We start from the raw sequence: 21,013 nt of genomic DNA, 5'->3' as shown, positions 1-21,013 counted from the left end.
CGCACAGATTACAGCCCAAATTGGATGTTAGGCTGGACCTTGTATGTTTGGTCATTATAGGGATGAGGACATATTTAGCAAGCATCTCACAATTACTTTGAGGAATTGTGCCAAACAGTTTCCCCGGAAACATTACTACAATGCAGGTGATGGAAAATATTTGTCCCACACATGAACTTGACCCATTTGAATTGGTTGGTGCAAAGCAAGGTGCCAAGCATTTACATTTACATTTTCTGTTGCAGTCAAACTATAATGTCCATAATGAGCTTCTGCTCCTCAGGTCAGAAACCACTTCTGAGACCACACACATACAATATGCCAAGTGATAAAAAAAAAATGGGGGCAAGGGGGAGAGAGAGAGAGGAAAGTGAAAACAACAAATACCGGACTTTCAATGGAAAATTGGAGTATTATAGCCAAAATAATACTATATTTTGGCTATAATAAGTTTGTGGAGAATCACACAAATGTTATACTATTTTATCATTGCAATTATATGATATGATATTACATGATATGATATGATATGATATGATATTATATTATATCACATTTCATTTCATGTCATTATATGATATTATAAATAGTATAAACATGGCTTTTCTGAGTCATCCCTGAGCCTCCAAATGAATAATCCTATGCATCATATCCATAATCAATGTTATAACGCCAGAAACTGTATCATCACAAAAATAAATGAAAGCTCACTGCTGTTGCTTAATCTTTGTTCTACGAACTCTAATATTTCCCTTAAAAACGAATAAGTTTGGTCCCTTCAGGGTTTGTGTGATCCGTCAGTGAAGCTATCTCTTTAACGGGACGGGCGGTGACGCTGGGACGGGACAGGGAGCAGAGGGAGCGGGCTGCTGCAGCTGGACCTGGACTGACCAGAACCACACCGCCCTGCGGGCCGATGAATGCTCGTGTCTGTGAATCTGAGAGACGGTTGGGATTTTGATTTTCGCAATGAGAGACTACTCGGCGGCTCCGAGCCACGGAGGCTCCTGCGCGCCCTGCTGCCAAGTGTGCGTCTTCGCCTTTACCGCATTTCTCCTCGTTGCGGAGAGGACGGCGCGTGAGTCCTACCTGGGACACACACACACACACACGCACACACACACACACACTGCACACACACACACACACACACACACACACACCGAGTGTAGTGTTATTAACGATGTGTTGGTTGACTGTAACGTGACCACATGTGCCCGTGCACATTCCTGCGGTGTGCTATTTGACTTTATTGCCATGCGCGTGCACGTGTGCGCGTGCCCGTTTGTCCAGTATGGATGGATGAACAGTGAGTGATGGGAGAGAGACACACCACGTCTCGATGAGACTGCAGGTTTGGGATGACATGTCGGATTACACGACATGTAAAGTTGGGATGTTGTTTTCATCGCCTCTCGTCGTGTGGTCGTGCATTATTGAGTCAGAGCAGAGTCTGCAGTCGGCACCAGTGCGCCTTCTCCCCCTATTTTTATACCCTCGATGAAATCGTGCATGCAGCAAAACTGCAGACTCATGCCAGAGTTTTTCCATCTTTCACACAGCTGCATCATTTTTAGCCAAGTGTTGTTTTTTTTCCTGAACAGAAGCAAAGCTGAGTCATGTTGTCATATTCCAGCGCCCTTTTTTTTTTTTTGGAGGTGCATGAATGGACAAGGGGATGGGCGTACCCCGGGTTGGGGCCCAGTCTGGTCCGGACAGCCCGCCTGTTTAGCAGCTCAAACGGGTTCAGGTTACATATATGGAGGGAGGGAGGGAGGGATGGATGGAGGGAGGCAGAGAGCCTCAGACAGTGTGGTGAGGAGAAGAGGCACCAGCTGCCTTGTTGTCCGAATCTTAGATGGGATGACGTGCAGAGCTGAGGTCATCTGAAGAAGTGGACACTCACAAAATACACACACATTCAAATGCTCCTCTGATCAAATGCTGCAGCAGGTTACTTGTGATCAATTGTGTGTGTGTGTGTGTGTGTGTGTGTGTGTGTGTGTGAGTGTGTGTGTGTGTGTGTGTGTGTGTGTGCGCAGTTGAGGAGGTTAATTGGTGGTACAAGTGGGACAAGTATACAAGCCCTTCACTAAAAATATTCCATTTCAAGTAAAGTCTTTCACTCAAAATGTCATTGGAGGTGTTAGTCTTCTCACTTACCTGTACAGTACTATCAAAAAAACCATATTGCAGAACAGCTCCCATCAGTGTTATATTACAACATTTTAAATTATTTCATTATTATCAGTGATGTATTTTTTATTACATGACAAAACTGAGCTTATTTTAACTATTCTCTACGGTATATTGTTGTGTTGTCTCATTTGTTTATGCATATGTCATAAGGCAATGATAAAATTTGTGTAGAATCTTAATCAACAGAGTAACTGATAACAATCGCAGTTCAATAAATGTAAGCAGAAGTTAAAAGTTCTATATTTACATTCTACATTATATAATATAGTTCCCGAGGAGAAGTATAAAGTAGTATCTAATATAAATACTCAGTCAAAATGCAACTACCTCAAACTTCATACATGTGTTTATTTTGTATTTAGTTACATTTCAACATTACAATTCATTTACAATTGTTCATGTTTGTTTTGTTTTTTTCCCCAGTGATCTACTGCTTTGTGTACTACCTGTGGGTGGGTCACAACTACTGTTACGCCCATCTTGCCGGCTTCACTGCACTGTTCCTGTTGCCAGGTGAGATAACATCAGTAACTACTACCCAATTATTAAAAAGATACAGTAGATAGACTGGTTGACAGATTGATATTGATTTTGTCACATTCAATGTTTCCCAGGTTGGGGTCCTCAGTGGCTCAGTTACCTGTGGTACCTGTCAGATGGACGCATCCGCAGGAAGTCTCTCACCTGGACACATATACTGCACCTTGGTATCTTCAGAAGGTGGGACATCTTTATATATGTGTGATGGAGATCTGTCAAAACTGTTATAAGGAACAGAGCTACTTTGATTGGTCTCAAACCATGAGTAACTGGTTTAAGTTGGATATTTACAAGGCTCTGTTAATGTTTGATGATGTATGATGATCTTGACAATGATGCATTTCTCTCTGTGCCTTCATCTTCCTCCCTGCCTCCCCTTCATCCATCTCCGTCTTTCACAGGCTGTTGGAGTGTATGAATCTGCCTGATGAGGAAGTGTATGCTGAGATCATGCAGCAGGCAGATGTATCGGCCTTACGACTTTTTGAGGCCTTGGTGGTCACCCTCCCCCAGACGCTGCTGCAGACCTATGTGCTCATCTGTACTGATATAGGAATCAAATCTCCAGGTAAAAGGGAGACACTGAGTAGAGCATGTGTATAGTATGTGTGTGAGGGTGATACAGCACATGTAAATTTGTGGGTGTGGTGCGGAACAGCATATGTTGTGTGATTATAATCAACAGTCTGGGAACTTTCTAGAGAAGGTTCACTCTCATCTCTCTCATGAGAATTATTTCCATCGATGCATCGAGCTAAAGCCGAATAGGTCTGATAAAGCCACAGTGCGCTTATTTACCAGCACCATACTGCAAACAAAGCTGATTGGCTGATGAACATAGAGCCTGATATCTGCCTCAGGAACTGGAGGAGACCAAAACAGAGCCACAAGAGATTTGTCAGCTGGCCAGAAACAGGACAATGATGCTCTGTGTGCTTGATGTTTAAATGAGTACCTTAGCTTGTTCTGCTGCCCTTCAGTGGCAAAAAAAATTAAAGCAGCTTTACTTAGCAGTCTTGTATCTAATGTACAGTAATGCATCCCTTTTTTTCCTCTCTGCCTTGGTCCTCTTGACTCTTCGCCTCTCCCCACCAGCCTCGGTGTGTTTTGTCGTGTGCTTGTTGTCTCTTGCCTGGGCCTTGGTCCTCTATGCCAGAGCCTGTTCACTTATCAGACCAGGCCACTTACACATGACCCCTGCTGCCATTCTCTGTCGACTGCTGTGGAGGGTGAGCATTTTTTTAAAACTTCAAACAACCAATATGTACGACATGAATCCTCAATATAACAGTCAAAGTGAAATGAACAGTGTATTAATACTGTAGGTGTGTTTTTGATTTGTGAGAGGGTTTTTTGAGCGACAGGTTTGTTTTTTCTCTGTCTGCAGATCGGTATGTTGGGATCTCGATTTGCTGTTCTCATGCTCTTCACACGTATCTTCAAACAGTGGATCCTGGGAGTCATTGGCAAGTTGTTTTTGTTGAATCCGACAAACAGTCAGTCATGAGTCTTTTGGCTTCTCAGCTGATCATATTTTATTGTTGAGACCAGGTCTAACTCTACTGTAAACACTGTCTTCTGAATTAGTGTGTTTATGTATGTGTTAGAGGTTGAATATTTATTTGGACGTGTGTGTGTGTGTGTGTGTGTGTGTGTGCCAGGTGTGCACTGGCTGGGTGCAACATTCTGGATGGTGTCTCAGCAGACAGACATCATACGATCAACTAGTCGTTGGAGAATCTTCAACCTTGTGCTGGGAGCCATTCACATCTTTCTTTTCCTCAACGTGAAGTACGGTCAATCCAGATACCGCATGGCTGGATTCTACCTGGTAGGTTTGGGTTTTTGAGGTCATGCTTTGTCGGTACATTCACATTATGCAATGGTGCAACTTCTTGTGTCAGTTGTTTGATTCGTCATGGAGCAGAGACATAAATGACAACAAATAACAAAAGAAAAATTATAGATTCTTCTTGCGTTAGTATCACTGATGTGGAAATTAACCTACATTTTGGTTAGTATTCATTTTATAAGCAGGGGGCTCTGGCAAACACAGAAACACTGAAACACAAACCTTTTGAGGACATGAAAACAGAAAAATTAAAATGATGAAACAAGTTTTTCCCATGTACTGTATTATGAGAGAAGATATAGCCATTGAACTCCGACGGATATAAACGCCTTCTGCAAATGAATCTGAGTGCAGTTCACCAACTGATTCAGTGTTAAACTGAAAACACTTTGGATGAAGGTGTCCATCTGTTTGATCACTCAGACACTACTTGAACAACAGTTGTAAACTGATAAAAATCTACGTGACTTCACAGATAACAGGAGATTGTGATACACATATGGGTGTCACATTTTGGAAGTGGTATCAATTTCTGTTTCTTCCTCAGGTTATGTTCTTAGAGAACGCTTTTCTTCTGCTGGCCTCCTCCTGGTTGTTTACCATGGTGTCCTGGGACACTGTTGGCATCCCGGCTGCAGTATTCTGCAGCTTCCTCATTGGTCAGAAGCACAACCACACACTTTATAAAAACTCAGCATTCTACATGTGCAAATCCAAACACATCATTCCTCTTTGTTCATGTCTTATTTTTCACACCTGTATGGCTGTAGTAACATTTCCTCCTTTACTTTTGAGATTCATACTCTCTTTATGCACCTGCACACCTTCATCCCAAGCCCTCCTCTCTTTTTCTCTCTGCAGGAGTGATAGCGTTGGTTCTGTACTATCGTTTCCTCCACCCTAAATCCTTTGAGATTTTCCAGAGTATTCGCCACAGAGGGATAGGTGGAGCCTGCACGGAGCGTGGCTCTACGCTCTCATTGGAGGAGAAAGTCACACCCACTTTCCATCGCCATGCAACACTGTGTGGTCCGTTAAATATCTATCTATCTATCTATCTATCTATCTATGTATGTCCATCTATCTATCTATCTATCTATCTATCTATCTATCTATCTATGTATGTCTATCTATCTATCTATCTATCTATCTATGTATGTCTATCTATCTATCTATCTATCTATCTATGTATGTATGTCTATCTATCTATCTATCTATTTATGTCTGTCTGTCTGTCTAATTACAACTGTGGTTGTTAATATAATCAGGCGGTGCGACTCTCATGGACCTTCCTATCCAATGGGAGGGCTGGAAACATCACCACTGGCTACTGATTCGTTTGGCAATGAAGACGGGGGATGTAGCAAATATCTGGTCGGCATATGGCGAGGGGGGACTGGCCGGACTGATGGGTCTGTCTGAAGAGTTTCACTCCCCAGATGAACCTTATGTCCCACAGGTTTGTTGCGTTCCTGTTCTTGAAAGTGTCCTATGAATCTCAACAAAATTACATTCAGAAGAGAGTTTCCCTGTCTGTTAAGATCCTGCAACGAGGTTTCTTATTGTTATTTGTGCTGTGATTTGTCAGGTTCCACCTGTTCAACCACAGGTTCCTCAGATCTCGTATCCAACTCCTCAACCTGGGCCGGTGACTCAGGTGACCCAGGTTCCACAGGCAAGATCTTTGTTTGAGTTATTGTCCACTGACCTGAGAGTGGAAACTATAAGAATACAGAAAATCAGTACTTAAAGCCACAATGTGAAGAATTTTAAAAAGGAGAGAATGAACTGAAAGCAGCATAAACAGTGCACATATTTTAAACGGGGTTTGGCACATTTTCCTACGGACAAAAACTGATTCCATAAGCCTAATTATAAAAAATATGCTTTAGTAACCACTTGAAACATATAAACAGCTGCTTGAAGATTCTTGTTAATGTGCAAGATGCACGTATTGCAACCCATGTGGTCATGAGAAAAAAAATGACAGCAGTGTCAGCCTCTAGATTTGCTATGAAAACGTATGAGTGCAGGAGAGTTTCAGTTTGTCCGCAGTCTGAGACTCAGCTGTATAACTCGCCCCCAGGTGAGAGAGGAGGTCCAGCCAAAAAAGCCGCCTCTCACCAGTGTTGTGGCCAGACCGGTGAGAAAAGCTCCTCCCACAACAATCCAGGATATGAGACGGTTTCCAGAGATTATCCCGATCCAGGAGGTTATTCCCGAAGAGACGGCAGAAGAAGAGTCCAGTGCTCCACCATCAGAAGGAAAAGGTTGGATGCCTGATTAACTGTAAACATAACATGCAGGGACCACATAGAGATAAAACATAGTTTAGTGCTGCATCATCTTTAATTCCAAAAATGAACGATGATGCAGTGGGATTGAGCTGACTCAATAGAACTTTTTGTAATTTTCATATCCTGTTCTTTTTTTCATATTTATTTAGTTATTATTTACATTTCATATTCATTTTAGAAGTTCCCCATGGCACTGTGTGTATTGTTTGCAACACACTTTAAATTCCATGTGATTTTATTTTCAAAGGTGATGAGGAGTTTCAGAGTGCAGCCTTTGGTTCACCCTCACTTTCGTCCCCACTGCAACCAGAAAGCCTCCGCCACATCGACAGCAACGCTGGAACCCTGACCGAACCCTCGTCCTCCGTGTGTTCTCTGGACATCAAGACTCCGGGCTGGTCACCTGAGCGGCGTTCCCCTCTCGTGATTGGTTCCCCAGAGAAAGTACCAGGGATCCCTGGAGAGTCAAGCACTACGCTGTACTTCAGCGCAGACGCACTGTCTCCCTCCAGCGGCAGCTATCTTGGCTGGGGCTCCGAGCTGTCGCCCATCTCCACCTACCGGAGTCCTTACCGGATCAGGGAGGCTCGTTTTATCACATCCACCCCACGAGTGGAGCCTCGAACTGGGGCTGATATTCGGGGTTCGGCCTCTGTGGTTGTGATCCCTGCCACTCCGGGTACAACACCAGGCACCACCCCTGGTGCTTCGACCCCAGCTGCTTCTACGCCTGGTGCTTCATCATCTGCTGCTTCCACACCTGCAGCTTCAACCCCCGGCGCAGCGACTCCTGACGCGACTACGCCCAGTACTCCAGTCATTCCACTTACTCCAGTCATCTCCCATGCTCGTAAACAGATGGTCCAGTTTGTGGACAGCAGAGAGCGAGGTGTGTAAGGAGGTTGGGGGGCGAAGGGGAATGGAAATCCTGGGGCGAGAATAGAATCCTTTTTAGTTTAACAGTTGAAGATGTGGCCGACTTTATGCTTTAATTACTTGGGAAAGGCTCGGGGGTGGAGTTAGAGGCTTCTTCAGCTAGTTTGAATCAGTCATGGAAGAATATACTGTATCTTTTTTTATACCCTCATGTGCAGATAAAGAGTTTAACAGAGCGGACAAACGAAATGTTTGAGAGGCAAAACACTTGCAAACCTCTGTAGGGATGTTGGTTCAATTCTTAACATAGGCACTGTACTTTTGACTTTGATTGTTCCAGCTCACACATTTAGCAGACTTGTGGGTCGTCACCTGGTGCTAAAAAAATGTGGAGCATCGCTTTCATTCATGTATATATACTCTCTCACTTCATTTTTAATCCTTAGAAACTAAGCAGAGAAAACCCAAAAGCCATTGTAGCGCAGTCAGTTGAGGTTACTGTACCTCCAGCAAAATTCAGAAGTGAGTAAATCATGAGAATGATGAGAGGGATGTAGCAAAATTTCAAAGCATTAACAATCGTGAGAATCGAAGCTAACAAAATCATCTCAATGACAACAAATTTTCTAAATGATCCAGGACATTAAACCAGTTTACAATAACATGACATGCTGCCAGGCTGCTGTGCTTAATCTCTTGTAATGCCACTCGCCAACTGTCTTTTTTTTTAAATTGTTGATATTAGTCTTTACCTGATCTCACACACATTTTGTCTATAGAACAGATTTCACACTTAGCACTAACTTCAGCGTCTCCTACTGTACTGAACTTTTAGTGTTGACCCTCAGTTGTTTGTCACTTTGAATAAGAGCGCCTACCAAAATGACAACATGTAAATGTAAATTTAGTCTGAAACCAGTGTTCAGTTGTGAAACAACGAATATCTAATGCAAACCCAAGTATATATACAGAGTCATTCATGTTAACATGCTTGACAATGCATCTCCTTATTTGTCCTCAACCTTTAGATGATGTTTAACATCTCTCCCAGTTTTCAGGCAGCCACTCATTAATCAATCAGTCAGTCACTCACTGTATTTACAGTACAGTACACGGTTGGTGTTAACACACATTATTTTCATACACACAGAAACAAAGGTCCTAATTTAAAGTCTAAAATAGTATAGTATAGTATTTGTTTTGATGCAGCTATCAGATTGGCAACTGGCAAGTAACAATGGTTTGAACATAAAATATTTTTTAAATTATTATTATATGCTTTACTAATGGTCAGTCAGCAATTTACAGCAGAAAAGTTGAAGTTCATTGAGTGGCTCTAGCATGATATTTTGTCAACTACACTATGATAGTAGTACAGTCGTATGTGGTAATTTAATTAATCAATATAGACTATTACAAGAATAACATCTGCTGTTTCTTTTACATATATGTATTTAATTTTCTTTCCCTGAAGTCTTATCTAAATATGATTTTGTATTATTGATGAAATGTAAATATTCAATTATCTATCTATTTATATATATAGATATATGATAACATAGCTATACAATTTACATATATAATATATTTGTATATTATATATCACAAACATAAAATTAATCAATAAATAAACTAAAACAATCATAATTTAGACAACTTCACCATACACATTTCTCGACGTTTAAAAATATTTTAGTTGTGTTAGGCCAAAAAATAACTACGACCAAGGGAATTTTAGAGGCAAAGAAAAGATATATTAGAATTAGAATAGCTTGTCTACAACAGAGAGGAAGTAACTTTTCTGACCGCCCCTGACAATCACACTTGTTTCTCTTATTGATTGATAAGAAGGGAAGTGTATGAATGATGATAAGATATAATGTATGATTGATAGATGACGAAATGCAGGAGCAGCAGCTGTCAGTTTTGTGTACTGATGATGTAAAATGTCAGATTTAGGTTTAAGTTTTCGGTCTGTCCTTTGCTTTGGCCATTTTACTTCACCGTCTACTTAGTGACTGGTAAAAGCTTTTCCTATGTTTCTGCTCCTATAATTAATAAGCACACAGTCCAGCTGTTCTCAGTGAAACTGGGTCACCTGAAAGGTGTAGAAATTATGTATTTGCCTTGTGAAGAAAGTTTACAAGCTAATATGAATTCATTGAATACCTTGGGAAAATCAAATTTTGATACAGTGTTGAATGAATAACTGTAACTCTAAACAACTTTGGTTTTGTTCTATTATTCAAGTATCGTCCTTCAGTCTTTCCATCAGTTGAACTTCCTACCTCAGTAAAACTGAAGTTCCATGAGACAAAATTGATTTGTTTTTTTTGTTTTTGTCACTGTGAGAAAATATAATTACTCACTGTATGACTGAAAAAGCTCTGAGCCATTGTGAAATAGCATTATAATAAGGTAATAATTATGTAGTGGGCAGAATTGAAATGGTGCATTAAGGTAAAGATAATATGCGGCTATGGGTTTCCAGTTTGGTCTGTGCCAGTATTATGTCATGTTATGATTATTATTATTTATTTCAATACATTATGTTAATCACGGAATATGGTGTTTACCTTTATCAGTCATGTAGTTTATTTGTGTAGTGTTTCCCTAAACTATGTGATTTTATATTACTTTATTTCTTTGTTTCTAAACTAAATCACATATTTAAATATAACGCAAGGTCTTTCATAAGCAATTCATTGATTGAGCCGCTCGTGTTTGAAGATGTTAAAACAGGGGCAGCACTTTGACAATATACTGTAAATTCTGGGTTATGGAACAAAGTATAGAAAGAAAGAAAAACATGCTTTTGGCGGAACAGCCTCATCAAACCGTGTCGTATCCATGTACAGTACCGAGGCCTGCTGTTAGAAAAAGGAGTCACTGCATGTTACTCATTCATATGGGCAACACAGATGTATCTATTCCCATAGAGAAGAAAAGCACCATGTGTACCTACACACGCACGCACACACACATCACAGTAGTTAACACACACATGCTTGAATGTATGTCAATGCAAAAGCAATAAGCAAGCTAATGAAATGTATATCAGTGCACTGATGAAAATGATCTAAGGCCACGCTTTAGATGGCAGTGAAGCTTTGGCTTGTACAAAGCTTATTTCATGTATGTATGTTGCTTTATATTAGTACAGTAGGCTTTGCTGTGTGTCCCTGATGTGTATGTTAATACTTATCTTGTGTTTCTTTCCAATTCTCCTTTTTTATATTTTCAAAACGTCCTTCTTTTATATCTTATCACGTTTAATGTAATGAGATGAGCCACGGTGCAGTGTTTCAAGGTTGTGTGCTAAAGTTTTAATGTGTGAAATCGTTTAGAGACAGGATAGTTCTCACTAACAGGCTGTGGTTAGTTTTCTGATTGAGAGTAATGTCACCTCGTCGCTGGACGGCCTCCACTTATCAACATGCAACACCTCATTTATGGCTATTGATGTGACAAAAAAAATAAAGTCATTGACCATGATCAGCTCAGTGTTGTGTTGATTGACCTTCATTCATTTACCATCAGAGAAATTTCAATATTATGAGTTTTAGACGCAAGAGGGAATGTGCCTCTTTGTCTCACTCCAAACCTTATTATCTCTGTAATGTTGGTTAATAGAGATGTTAATCACAGTGTAAATGACACAACACTTTTGCAGTAAACATATTGTGTTGTTTATATTTTCACAAACCTTGCGTAATTATTGTATAAAGAAATGTGTCTGGTTAACCATTCAGTTCCCTGTACCCCAAACCTGGGCTACTGCTTACTGCAGAATTTGTTTTTAAATGATACTCCAATAAGATAATTAAATCTGTTCATCAGAAGAGTGTGATCTTGGTCACTCTGTGGTTTTGGACACATACACTCTACTTTAAAATGAGGATCTGCTTTTGATGAAATATAGATTAAAATTGCTTTGCTGTGCTTACAAGTATTTTTCCATCAGATGACAGTCTCATTAAAGGAAGAGAAAGCAGTTACACAATCAGCATGTTCTCTGTGGTCGTCGATTCATACCACAGTGCAGTGAGACAGACAAAAAGAACACCAGTTCACAATCACAAGACACTTCTAAGGAATTAAACAAGAAATGAAAGTCAGAGATAAACAAAAAATTGTCAGATATCATGCATTATTAAAAAACGTCGTCAGCATTATGCTACATGTCACTGAGAGCATTTATTTCATAACTTAGCCCATTAATAACAAAAAACATTGATTTCTTGACAGGATCCATTAAATAAAAGAACTAAATCAATATATATCGTCTTATGCCAGACTTTGAGAGTACACTGTATGTTCAGGGTCAAAAAATCTCTTGTTTGCTGAACTTAATGTCAGACAACAGACAATTTGCTGTCTTGATTCTTTTTTTAATTAGTTATAATGGAATAAGAACATTTTTATAGTAAATGCTTTTTTCAGATAAATAACAAAGAACCACTTTGGGTTAGAGTTGTGACAACAAGAGACCCAGCCACCAGTGGTAGTAGGAATAAAAGAGATTTAAGTAGAAGGAGGCACAAAGGTTTAGTCCACTAACTGTAACTATTTTGTAAAAAAAATATATATATATATATTCTGAAAGCAACACTTTTGAGATATGATTATGTATTTTTGAAAGTAAATAAATCACTCAAATTAATTAATTAATTTTGAAATAATGACTTCAGACCTTAGATGGCGCAGCCCTCTAAACTGCAGGCCCCAGTGGGTCAAACTAAGTCAACTGAAGAAAGATACAGGTCAGGTCACCTGGTGTTGTAAGTAGTAGATACGGACCTGGTCAGTGCTCAATGCTGAGCACACAACTTGAAAACAAGTCTCCACTGCTGTGAATGCAGGAGGAATACACCCAAGGGTGCCGATCTCACCGTGCCGAACACAACTTAGGAGGAGGGGACCACAAACATGGAATTTTCTTTGGTTACAGTGGGATGAAATGAGAATTTGACGTTTGTCTTGTATAATTTGTTACAGCATGAGGGCCTGAGGGAGGAATGGTCTCTGCTGAGCCTGTTGACAAGAACACAAGTTGTGTTTTAGTGCTCTATAAATGAAATGTATTATTATTATTATTATTATTATTTAGTACATGTATTCATGTGGTTTTGTGGTCAGTCGTTGAATATGGGACTATGCTTGATAAGGTTCAGACCACTGCATAGGAGGAATAGTGAGGGGCCCAAACAAACCCTCTCAAAAAGGGTACAGTTGTCAGAGAGAGTGACCTTCAGCACCACCTAGCGGTCACATAGAAGTGGCGCCACCCCGCTGTGTCCCACCGGTCCCCGGTATCTCATTGTTGACGTGTTTGTTTTACCTGTTACATCCAGATAAAGGTCGCTGTTCTCTTAAAAACACGAACACAATCAGACAGCAAGATTTAAAAAGAAGAAAAAAAGAAAAGCAGAGGGTGGTGTCGGCGGTGGTTTGGTTTCAGTGCTGATCACGTGAGCCTGCAGCCATGTGACGGTGTCACGTGGTGTCTCCTCCCAGGCATAAATGTGAGGGACAGACCCGCCTCGCGGTTACTTTGTGTTCCTGTGATTCAGTGACTCCTGACGAAGAAACGACCGAGTTCACACAGACAGCTGACAAACAAACTACAGGTACGTGCTTTTATGTATTCGCAGAAGTAGAAGTATATCAGCTGTTGTTGTTGTTGTTGTTGTTGTTGTTGTTGTGGACGTTGAAGCGGCCTCAGTCTTCGACCAGACGGTGGTCGTGGTGGTGGGGGTCGTTTTGAGCGTCACGGCCCGAGGCGACGTGAGTCTGATTCACGGGTCGTCGAGTCATAATCCAGACACGATGTATGAATGAAATCCGATTCAAAGCGGGGGATGTAACTCGATGTGTGAAGTAAAGTGGATGTGGAACACGATGCTGGAGAAGAGGAGCACTGTCAAACAGGGAAGTTGAGAGTGAAAGTTGCGGCAGTGGGAGTCGGGAGGCTGCGAAGGAGAATGAATATGTTCAGATTCATACACATGTCTGGTTTACTTCCCCCGAGTTACAGACATTTAGTTTATTTGGACTTGGCCCCCACATGGTTCTCAGTCCTGAGCTGCCACCATCTCCAGCCCTCCTTCGACCCACAGCTGAGCAGAAACACAGAGAACAGACCTTGACCTTTTTTCAATGAGTCAGTAAATCAAGCTTGGCACAGGCCCTCAGCACTGATACCAGGAAGGAGGAAATGAGTTTTGTTTATCGCTAGACGGAGAAAACAAACCTGCATCAGTCAATGGACAGTCAGAGAACACAGTTGAGCCGTCAGTCGTATCAGACTGTGGCACGTACACAGACACGTACAGTGTCGTTACACTTGACCCTTCCCAGGCGTTTGTGTGAGGCACAAACAGACGGTTTGCTCTGTACCTGCCATCGTACAGTCAAAGCATGTTCAAACCTGATTCCTGTAGTTTTTGGCATCAAAAACGTTACTTTCTCCTCAGATGTACCCAGAGGTAACGATCGGTGTTGTGACGTGTTTAGTGTAGAAGTTCAGAAAGGAAGGAAAAAAAAATCCACACCCACAAGACAATTACGTCCAGAGAAGAGGAAACGGTTCATCTCAAACATGTGATCGTTGGTTCTGCTTCCTGGAGGAATTGTTCAGGTCTCCTCGCTCTGCGGCTTCGGTGCTGACTCACGCTGACTCCACGTGAAACCTCACACACAGAACATGTCCACGACCCCTCTGCCTTCCTATATATATATATATATATATATATATATATATATATATATGTCGGTATAACAGGTCCTCAATATGAAAGCGGGGCTGTTTCTAGAGAGTTGGACAGTAATGAGAGGTGGGGGGAGCTGCCCTGAAGCCCTCCACTGTGACTCAGTTAATGTGCTCTGTGTGAGTCTTGGTATGAAAGCTGTGTTCAAAGTAATTGACGTGATCAGCAGGGGGACGGGTCACTTCCCCAAATCACATCCACATTTTTGTTTCAGCTACTAACTTTTTAGTTTCATTCTGTTTAAATGGAATTTTTTCTGTTCTCATGTCCCTCTGAACATCTTGTTTGTGATATTTCTTTGGCCTCAGTCATGTGATATCAAACCAGTTTCACTTGAGTTTTTCTTTTTCTCTCTGACAGACCTGAGGTGTTTTCATCGCATTCTCGTCTGCTTTTTTTTTTTTTTTTTTTCTGTGTGAGAAACAGGGCATGCCCAGACAGATGTGCTGAGTGATGTACAGGTGTCTTCACAAGACTGACTGCGTGACTGTGTCCCACAGTAACCAGAGAGTCTGCTAAGTTACTAAAATAAGTCCACGTAAAATGATGTTTGCGTTCAAACTTTGTTAGTTTTTAGCGGGTTTAGTTTCGTTGTCAAACACAAAGAGAGTCACTGAATGCCTAAAAAGTCAACTTAGCATTGACTAATATCTATCTAGTTCCTCTCATTGTGTTTATAAAGAAGCACAGCGTCTGAGCTGGTATTGATCGAGCTGGACTTTGAGCGTCCTGCTTATCCGGAGTCTGTCCCATCCTTCAGTTTAATGGACTGGATCATGATGATGATCTAATGGAACTGGCCTGACGACCAGGCCTCTTCTGTCTTATTATTGCGGCGTCAGATGCATCTTTCTGCAGCACGAGGACATTTTTCTTTGTTCTTTCTAAGTCAAGTGAACAAACACTGACTGTCTTGTATGAAAGGAAAATCTAAAGTCCGTTTCTTGTTTTGCATGTCAAATTAAATCCACGTGTATTAGTTGAAATGCGTGGATTAATTATTATACTTGCTGTACGTACTGACTCCTTATGTTTAATCACTGGAAAAGACTCTTGAACTAGCATGACTGAGGATTGGAGGGTCTTTCTGCTCTGTTTGTATAATGTGAATGCTTTTTCTACTTGTAGCCTCAACCACTGTGACACTGTGTAGTCAGATGTGAATTATTTTTCTTTCTTTTTTAAGGTCAAGTTGTCAGGAGTGTACAGTATGTACTGTAAGTGGAGGATAGCTTGCCTTCAAGCGTAGTTTTACACTTTCTCACACTCAAATTGGCTACAAATGTGAATGTTTTTCTTCCCACTTGAGTTTGAATATTTGGAGTTTATATAAACATCCACACTTTCTGCTGATATTGGGTCTTTTTTTTTTCCACCCTATCGTGTTGCATTAACTGTCTTTTAGGTACTACACCTCTTGTCTCGTTGGATTTCTTTATGAAACTTGATACGTTCAGCCTTTGTCCCTGAAAGTTTTTTTTCCGAGGATTTAAAATGGTGTCTGTTCGTTAGAAGTACAGTTTGGTCATTTATGGACTGGTTTTGTCGTACTACACCATACAGCATGTGTAATGTGAATTACTAATTTACTCATGTCTTGTTTGTGTCTTTCAGGCAAAATGTGGCGTGCAGCCTTTGTTTTACTGGCTGCTGGCTTGTCGCTGAGCCTGGCCAGACCCCACCTCCCACCACTGTCCAGTGAGTTGGTCAACTACATCAATAAGATTAACACTACATGGAAGGTGAGGGTTTTTTTGTTGTCTTTTTTTTAAGCTAACCGTGGACTTCTCTTATTGGATTTAAACAGTTATATTATATTATAGACCAAATCTCCCATCTCTCCTGCAGGCTGGTCACAACTTCCATAATGTTGACTACGGTTACGTCCGTAGACTCTGTGGTACGATGCTGAAGGGACCTAAACTGCCACTCATGTGAGTGTCATATATTCACAATCTGTGTGAAACCCATGAAATCAACTTCAGTCTAGTATTCCATTACATAGCATGTGACTGGGTATTTGTAGACGTGCACCGTGAACATTTTTGTGTACATAAATAAGCAGTTCTCTCGGAGCAAGAGTCTGTGTAATCGGCAACATCAAATCTGCTTACATTTTAGTTCCATGTCTTGGATAAGTAGCTCACAGTAGCTAATACTTGACTCGACAACTCTGTTTTCCTCTGCAGGGTTCAGTATGCTGGAGGCATGAAGCTGCCTGAGGAATTTGACTCCAGAGAGCAGTGGCCCAACTGTCCCACTCTGAAGGAGATCAGAGACCAGGGCTCCTGTGGATCCTGCTGGGTGAGGGGGAAAAACTCACTGTGCAAAAGAAGTGACTATATGTAGCTGGGATATTTGACATTAAGTGCTCTGGCATCCATATTGCTTTATCCTTTAATCTTCCAAATTTTTAACCAAAACAATTTTTAAAGGGGTACGGGGAGGTTACCAATGTTTGTATTTTAATTTTCATCCTACTGTTTTCATAAAGGTCATGCAATAACATATTGACCCTTTCCCCATTTCAATGGTTTTCATGTGTTTGGTGCTTCCGACCACAGGCATTTGGCGCTGCAGAGGCGATCTCCGATCGTGTGTGTATCCACAGCAATGGCAAGGTCAACGTGGAGATCTCCTCCGAGGACCTGCTCTCCTGCTGTGATGCCTGTGGCATGGGGTGAGGGACAGGGACACGAGCAATCTCACTGCTCTCATATGTTTCAAGTGTGATCTACTGTATGAGGACCATCATCCACAGCACAGCTGCAAAGTGTTCTTTTTTGAAAATAATTTATGTTGAATGAAATGCTTAAATGCAAAGCCCCCCAGTAAATCATCTGATTAGAAGATGAAGTCTGACATTGTAGAGGAATTGACTTATTCACCAGGCAGTGTTAGTGTTATCTGTGCCACAATTTACCTTATTAAGCACCTTGGGTTTCAGTCACTATGTCGGTAATACATTTCATTTATTTTTCTGTGTAAGTTCGGTTTTAGTCATTGTTGGGGATTTTAGTGCCACAACAATCCCTCGACTCAGTGTAACGAAGATTGAAAAAAAATGAATTTAAATGACGATGATTATACAGATTTTATATTTGGGAAAAACAGGCACGGTTAAAGATTCTGCACTTTGTGTAAGTACTAGTACCAACAAATACTGGGTGAGGGAAAAAGTTGGATTGGTTCTTCCTTAATTGGAAGTGGAAGCAGAGGGTGCTTTTTGGTTGTAAATTAAAGGTGGAAAAACATGGGATACATATGTTTTTGTTTTGTTCATTTGTTTTCAGATGTAATGGTGGTTACCCCTCATCTGCCTGGGACTTCTGGACCACAGATGGACTGGTCTCTGGAGGTCTCTACGACTCCCACGTTGGTACGTTTTGTATCCGTTAGACATTTGCCGTGGTAAACATCTGCATGTGTGGCGTCTACAATTCTGACTCCAGCTTTGTGCCAACAGGTTGTCGGCCCTACACCATCGCCCCCTGTGAGCACCATGTGAATGGTAGCAGACCTTCCTGTTCTGGAGAGCGTGGAGACACACCCGAGTGTGTCCTCAAGTGTGAACCTGGATACACACCCGCCTACAAAAAGGACAAGCATTATGGTAAGAAAGGCAGAAGGAAAACATTTTGATCACCATAAATCAGTGCTTGGGAGGGATTTGGGTTTAGAATTCTAACATAGCTTGTGTCTTTGTGTAGTTGCCAATATTTACTCGATAAAAAGAACAATGTCTTATGTGTGTATGTTGTGCGCACACACACGCACGCATAACTGGATCCTAACTCTAAGTGTGTTGCAGGTAAATCGTCTTACAATGTCGGGGAAAGTGTGGAGCAGATTCAGCTGGAGATTTCTAAGAATGGCCCAGTTGAAGGAGCCTTTACGGTCTATGAAGACTTTGTGATGTACAAGTCCGGTAAGAACACATTCACCATCGTCAGCAAAATTCAGCTTAAACACTTGTCATGCTACTAAATACTTCATACGCTCACAGCACTTGAAGCACAAGGTATATATCTCTGGGCAAAGTTTGATCAGTGATTCTATAAAATGTTGTTTGTGACATTCTCGCTCACTGTTGAACTCTTGCTGACCCTTCACTGTATTGTTCTCTGCCCTTTTCTGCCCCTTGTGTCCTAGGTGTGTATCAGCACGTGTCTGGATCTGCTCTGGGTGGCCACGCCATCAAGGTCCTGGGTTGGGGGGTGGAGGATGGCACCCCCTACTGGCTCTGTGCCAACTCCTGGAACACTGACTGGGGTGATAACGGTGAGCAGAGACATATTTTACCTGTTGTATTATGCATGTTGTACTGCTCTGAATTCGTCTCATGGTTTAAAAGATATTATGCATTTCTGTCATTAAACTACATAGTTCTATATGGATTAGTTGGACTTTGCCTTGTGTACAACATTAAATAATGCATGCAGGTTGCCACATTAATAAATCAATTTATCCTTGAAACCAAGTTCATTTGAGCTTTTATTATCTTTGCAATTCACTATTGCCAGTTTTAATTGAACGTCTAGGATTTATTTTCTGCAATAGCTTAAATGCCAGTAAATCAATAACAGTTCTCTCTTGCTTTGCTATGTAAGAATCATTGTACAGTGTATATACCTAACAGCTGTTGGAACCATGAGACATGCACATACCAGTCTGTTCTCACATTCAAGATATGAAGATATCTGTACTTAATGTGTAAACTGTCCTATTGTCTGGTCGTCAGGATTCTTCAAAATCCTGCGTGGATCAGATCACTGTGGTATTGAGTCTGAGATGGTGGCAGGCATTCCCAAGTAAAACCTATGGTAAGACAACAAAAGATGTAATGGCCTCAAACAAACCTGTGTTTACTGTGACCCTATAAAGTAAAACTCAACCCTTGTCCTCCCTAATGTTATCTCATAAAACCAGACTGGAATGTGTGGATTTGTTTTTGTACACAAGCCTCACAGATCTAAAATTATTTCTGACCCCTTTCCACCTCAGTATCTCCCATTTCAAGTCCTCAACAAATGTTTATGAGTATGAATGTGGCCCTTTCTTACTTTCTGTTTTTGTCTTTCAGGTTTTAAGCTGCAGTGGCGATTTCTTGATCACTAGAGGACGACACACTCCTGTTTTTAGTAGTTACATTTTAAGTCCACTGATAGCCTTGCATACCATGGTATGTGATTCTTTCTAGAGCAGACTGAACAAACTCAAGAGTAACCTACACTTGATGTAGGTGGATTAGCAGATAGTATATGACAGCAACTATGTGGGTGAGCACAGATCAATGTTGAATTTAAGGTGTGCTCTGTGGCATGGTCTTGTTCCTTCACCTTTTAAAGAAAACTCATTCAAATGTTGCACAGAAAGACACATTTTTTGCAATTTTTTTTACAAGACCTGTATAATTCATTTAATCTGAGGTGATTTGAAGACTATCGCTGTTTTAGGACTGATTCACTTTGTTCTGCACTAGTAAAAATGTTGGCATTTTTAGAAAAGCATCACTTTTTAATTTTTCAAAACAATCATAGCTTTTCATACTGCCACACTCCATAATGTCTGGTGCCTGTAAGTGTTTTTAAACTAAATTGTCGGATGAAAAATCAAACCTTTTATTGATATGGTTGGAAATGAGATGTGGGTGTCTTTGTCTGCCTGAAGCCAAAAATATTTGCACCTCACTCTTGTGAATTAAATAAAACATTTTTTGTTCCCAATATGGTGTTATTCCTCTCGCACATGCATGCTGGCATTTAAAATCAATTTGTAGCATTTCATATGACTAATATGAAGCCTTTCACACAAGATGGGATTGAGTCGCCAAAAGAGAATGTGGGTCAGTGTGTGCAAGGCTTTACAATAAGCCTTGCCTATTCAAAATTTTATAGAATAAAAGTAATGGCATCTACGTGTATGTATCAACAGCTAAATTGCTCATTATGTAGAGATGCCTATTTTAGATGAATGTTTATTGTCTGCTATCGTTAGGATTGAGAGAAGTGTGGACATAATCTCAGAATTCAAAATCCAACGACCTGCTCCCTTCCCAGCACTTCGGTAGCTCCTCCCATCCCTCCGTGCCCGTGCACGCTACCATGGCAACCGAAGCCAGGCAAGGTAGGTAACCTGACGTTCCCACCGGTAAGAAGCTAACCTGAAGCTAACACGGACTACTGTCCACATTGATAGACTATAAGACGTTATTTTAGTTACCGTTGACTCACGTTTTTACCTGTGACTTTTGGGGAAAACAACATCGTCAGTGTTTTTGAACGTGGGCCACCGTAAATCACTGTATATTAGCTTGTTTACGTACCTAGCGGTAGCTAGCGCGTTAGCTACTACAGAGTGTTACATGCTAGGCCTGTAAATGAACAGCTTTATCTTCACATACATCATTTGTTGCTTTGCAAGATGACTGACGCTTTTATCTATGTTTTATAACGTTAGAGCTTTGAGACTGGTACACT

The 21,013-nt window shown here is 40.9% G+C and overlaps 2 protein-coding genes across 3 annotated transcripts; both read left to right on the top strand.

Moving 5' to 3' along the window:
• The first annotated feature begins 831 nt into the window (after positions 1-831).
• xkr5b (XK related 5b) lies at positions 832-11,259 on the top strand. 2 transcript variants are annotated; one of them, XM_035629230.2, is made up of 13 exons: positions 832-1,078; positions 2,623-2,712; positions 2,814-2,919; positions 3,141-3,307; positions 3,835-3,968; positions 4,127-4,205; positions 4,401-4,570; positions 5,139-5,250; positions 5,453-5,620; positions 5,860-6,050; positions 6,180-6,248; positions 6,678-6,861; positions 7,136-11,259. In XM_035629230.2, the coding sequence occupies exons 1-13, from the start codon at positions 970-972 to the stop codon at positions 7,783-7,785; spliced, it is 2,229 nt and encodes a 742-aa protein (XP_035485123.1). In that variant the 5' UTR covers positions 832-969; the 3' UTR covers positions 7,786-11,259. The 2 variants fall into 2 exon arrangements, with proteins under 2 accessions (XP_035485123.1, XP_035485122.1); XM_035629229.2 differs by having other exon boundaries at positions 6,180-6,266.
• Positions 11,260-13,238: 1,979 nt separating this feature from the next.
• Positions 13,239-20,260, top strand: ctsba (cathepsin Ba). Its single transcript, XM_035628689.1, has 11 exons — positions 13,239-13,394; positions 16,149-16,276; positions 16,383-16,468; positions 16,724-16,838; positions 17,099-17,214; positions 17,828-17,913; positions 18,001-18,147; positions 18,346-18,462; positions 18,687-18,815; positions 19,276-19,357; positions 19,618-20,260. Exons 2-10 carry the CDS (start codon positions 16,154-16,156, stop codon positions 19,347-19,349), a joined length of 993 nt encoding a protein of 330 aa, XP_035484582.1. The 5' UTR covers positions 13,239-13,394; positions 16,149-16,153; the 3' UTR covers positions 19,350-19,357; positions 19,618-20,260.
• The last annotated feature ends 753 nt before the right edge of the window (positions 20,261-21,013 follow it).

Source organism: Scophthalmus maximus, chromosome 4 (assembly GCF_022379125.1).
Source record: "Scophthalmus maximus strain ysfricsl-2021 chromosome 4, ASM2237912v1, whole genome shotgun sequence".
NCBI lineage: Eukaryota > Metazoa > Chordata > Actinopteri > Pleuronectiformes > Scophthalmidae > Scophthalmus > Scophthalmus maximus.
This window is presented reverse-complemented; position numbering and strand designations above follow the sequence as displayed.

Bases quoted from the DNA above. Each gene is read 5' to 3' on its own strand.
- xkr5b (XM_035629229.2), top strand. From the start codon at position 970: ATGAGAGACTACTCGGCGGCTCCGAGCCACGGAGGCTCCTGCGCGCCC. The intron at 3,308-3,834 runs GTAAAAGGGAGA...TCTCCCCACCAG, and splicing joins TATAGGAATCAAATCTCCAG to CCTCGGTGTGTTTTGTCGTG. The intron at 3,969-4,126 runs GTGAGCATTTTT...CTCTGTCTGCAG, and splicing joins TCTGTCGACTGCTGTGGAGG to ATCGGTATGTTGGGATCTCG.
- ctsba (XM_035628689.1), top strand. From the start codon at position 16,154: ATGTGGCGTGCAGCCTTTGTTTTACTGGCTGCTGGCTTGTCGCTGAGC. The intron at 16,277-16,382 runs GTGAGGGTTTTT...TCTCTCCTGCAG, and splicing joins AGATTAACACTACATGGAAG to GCTGGTCACAACTTCCATAA. The intron at 16,839-17,098 runs GTGAGGGGGAAA...TTCCGACCACAG, and splicing joins GCTCCTGTGGATCCTGCTGG to GCATTTGGCGCTGCAGAGGC.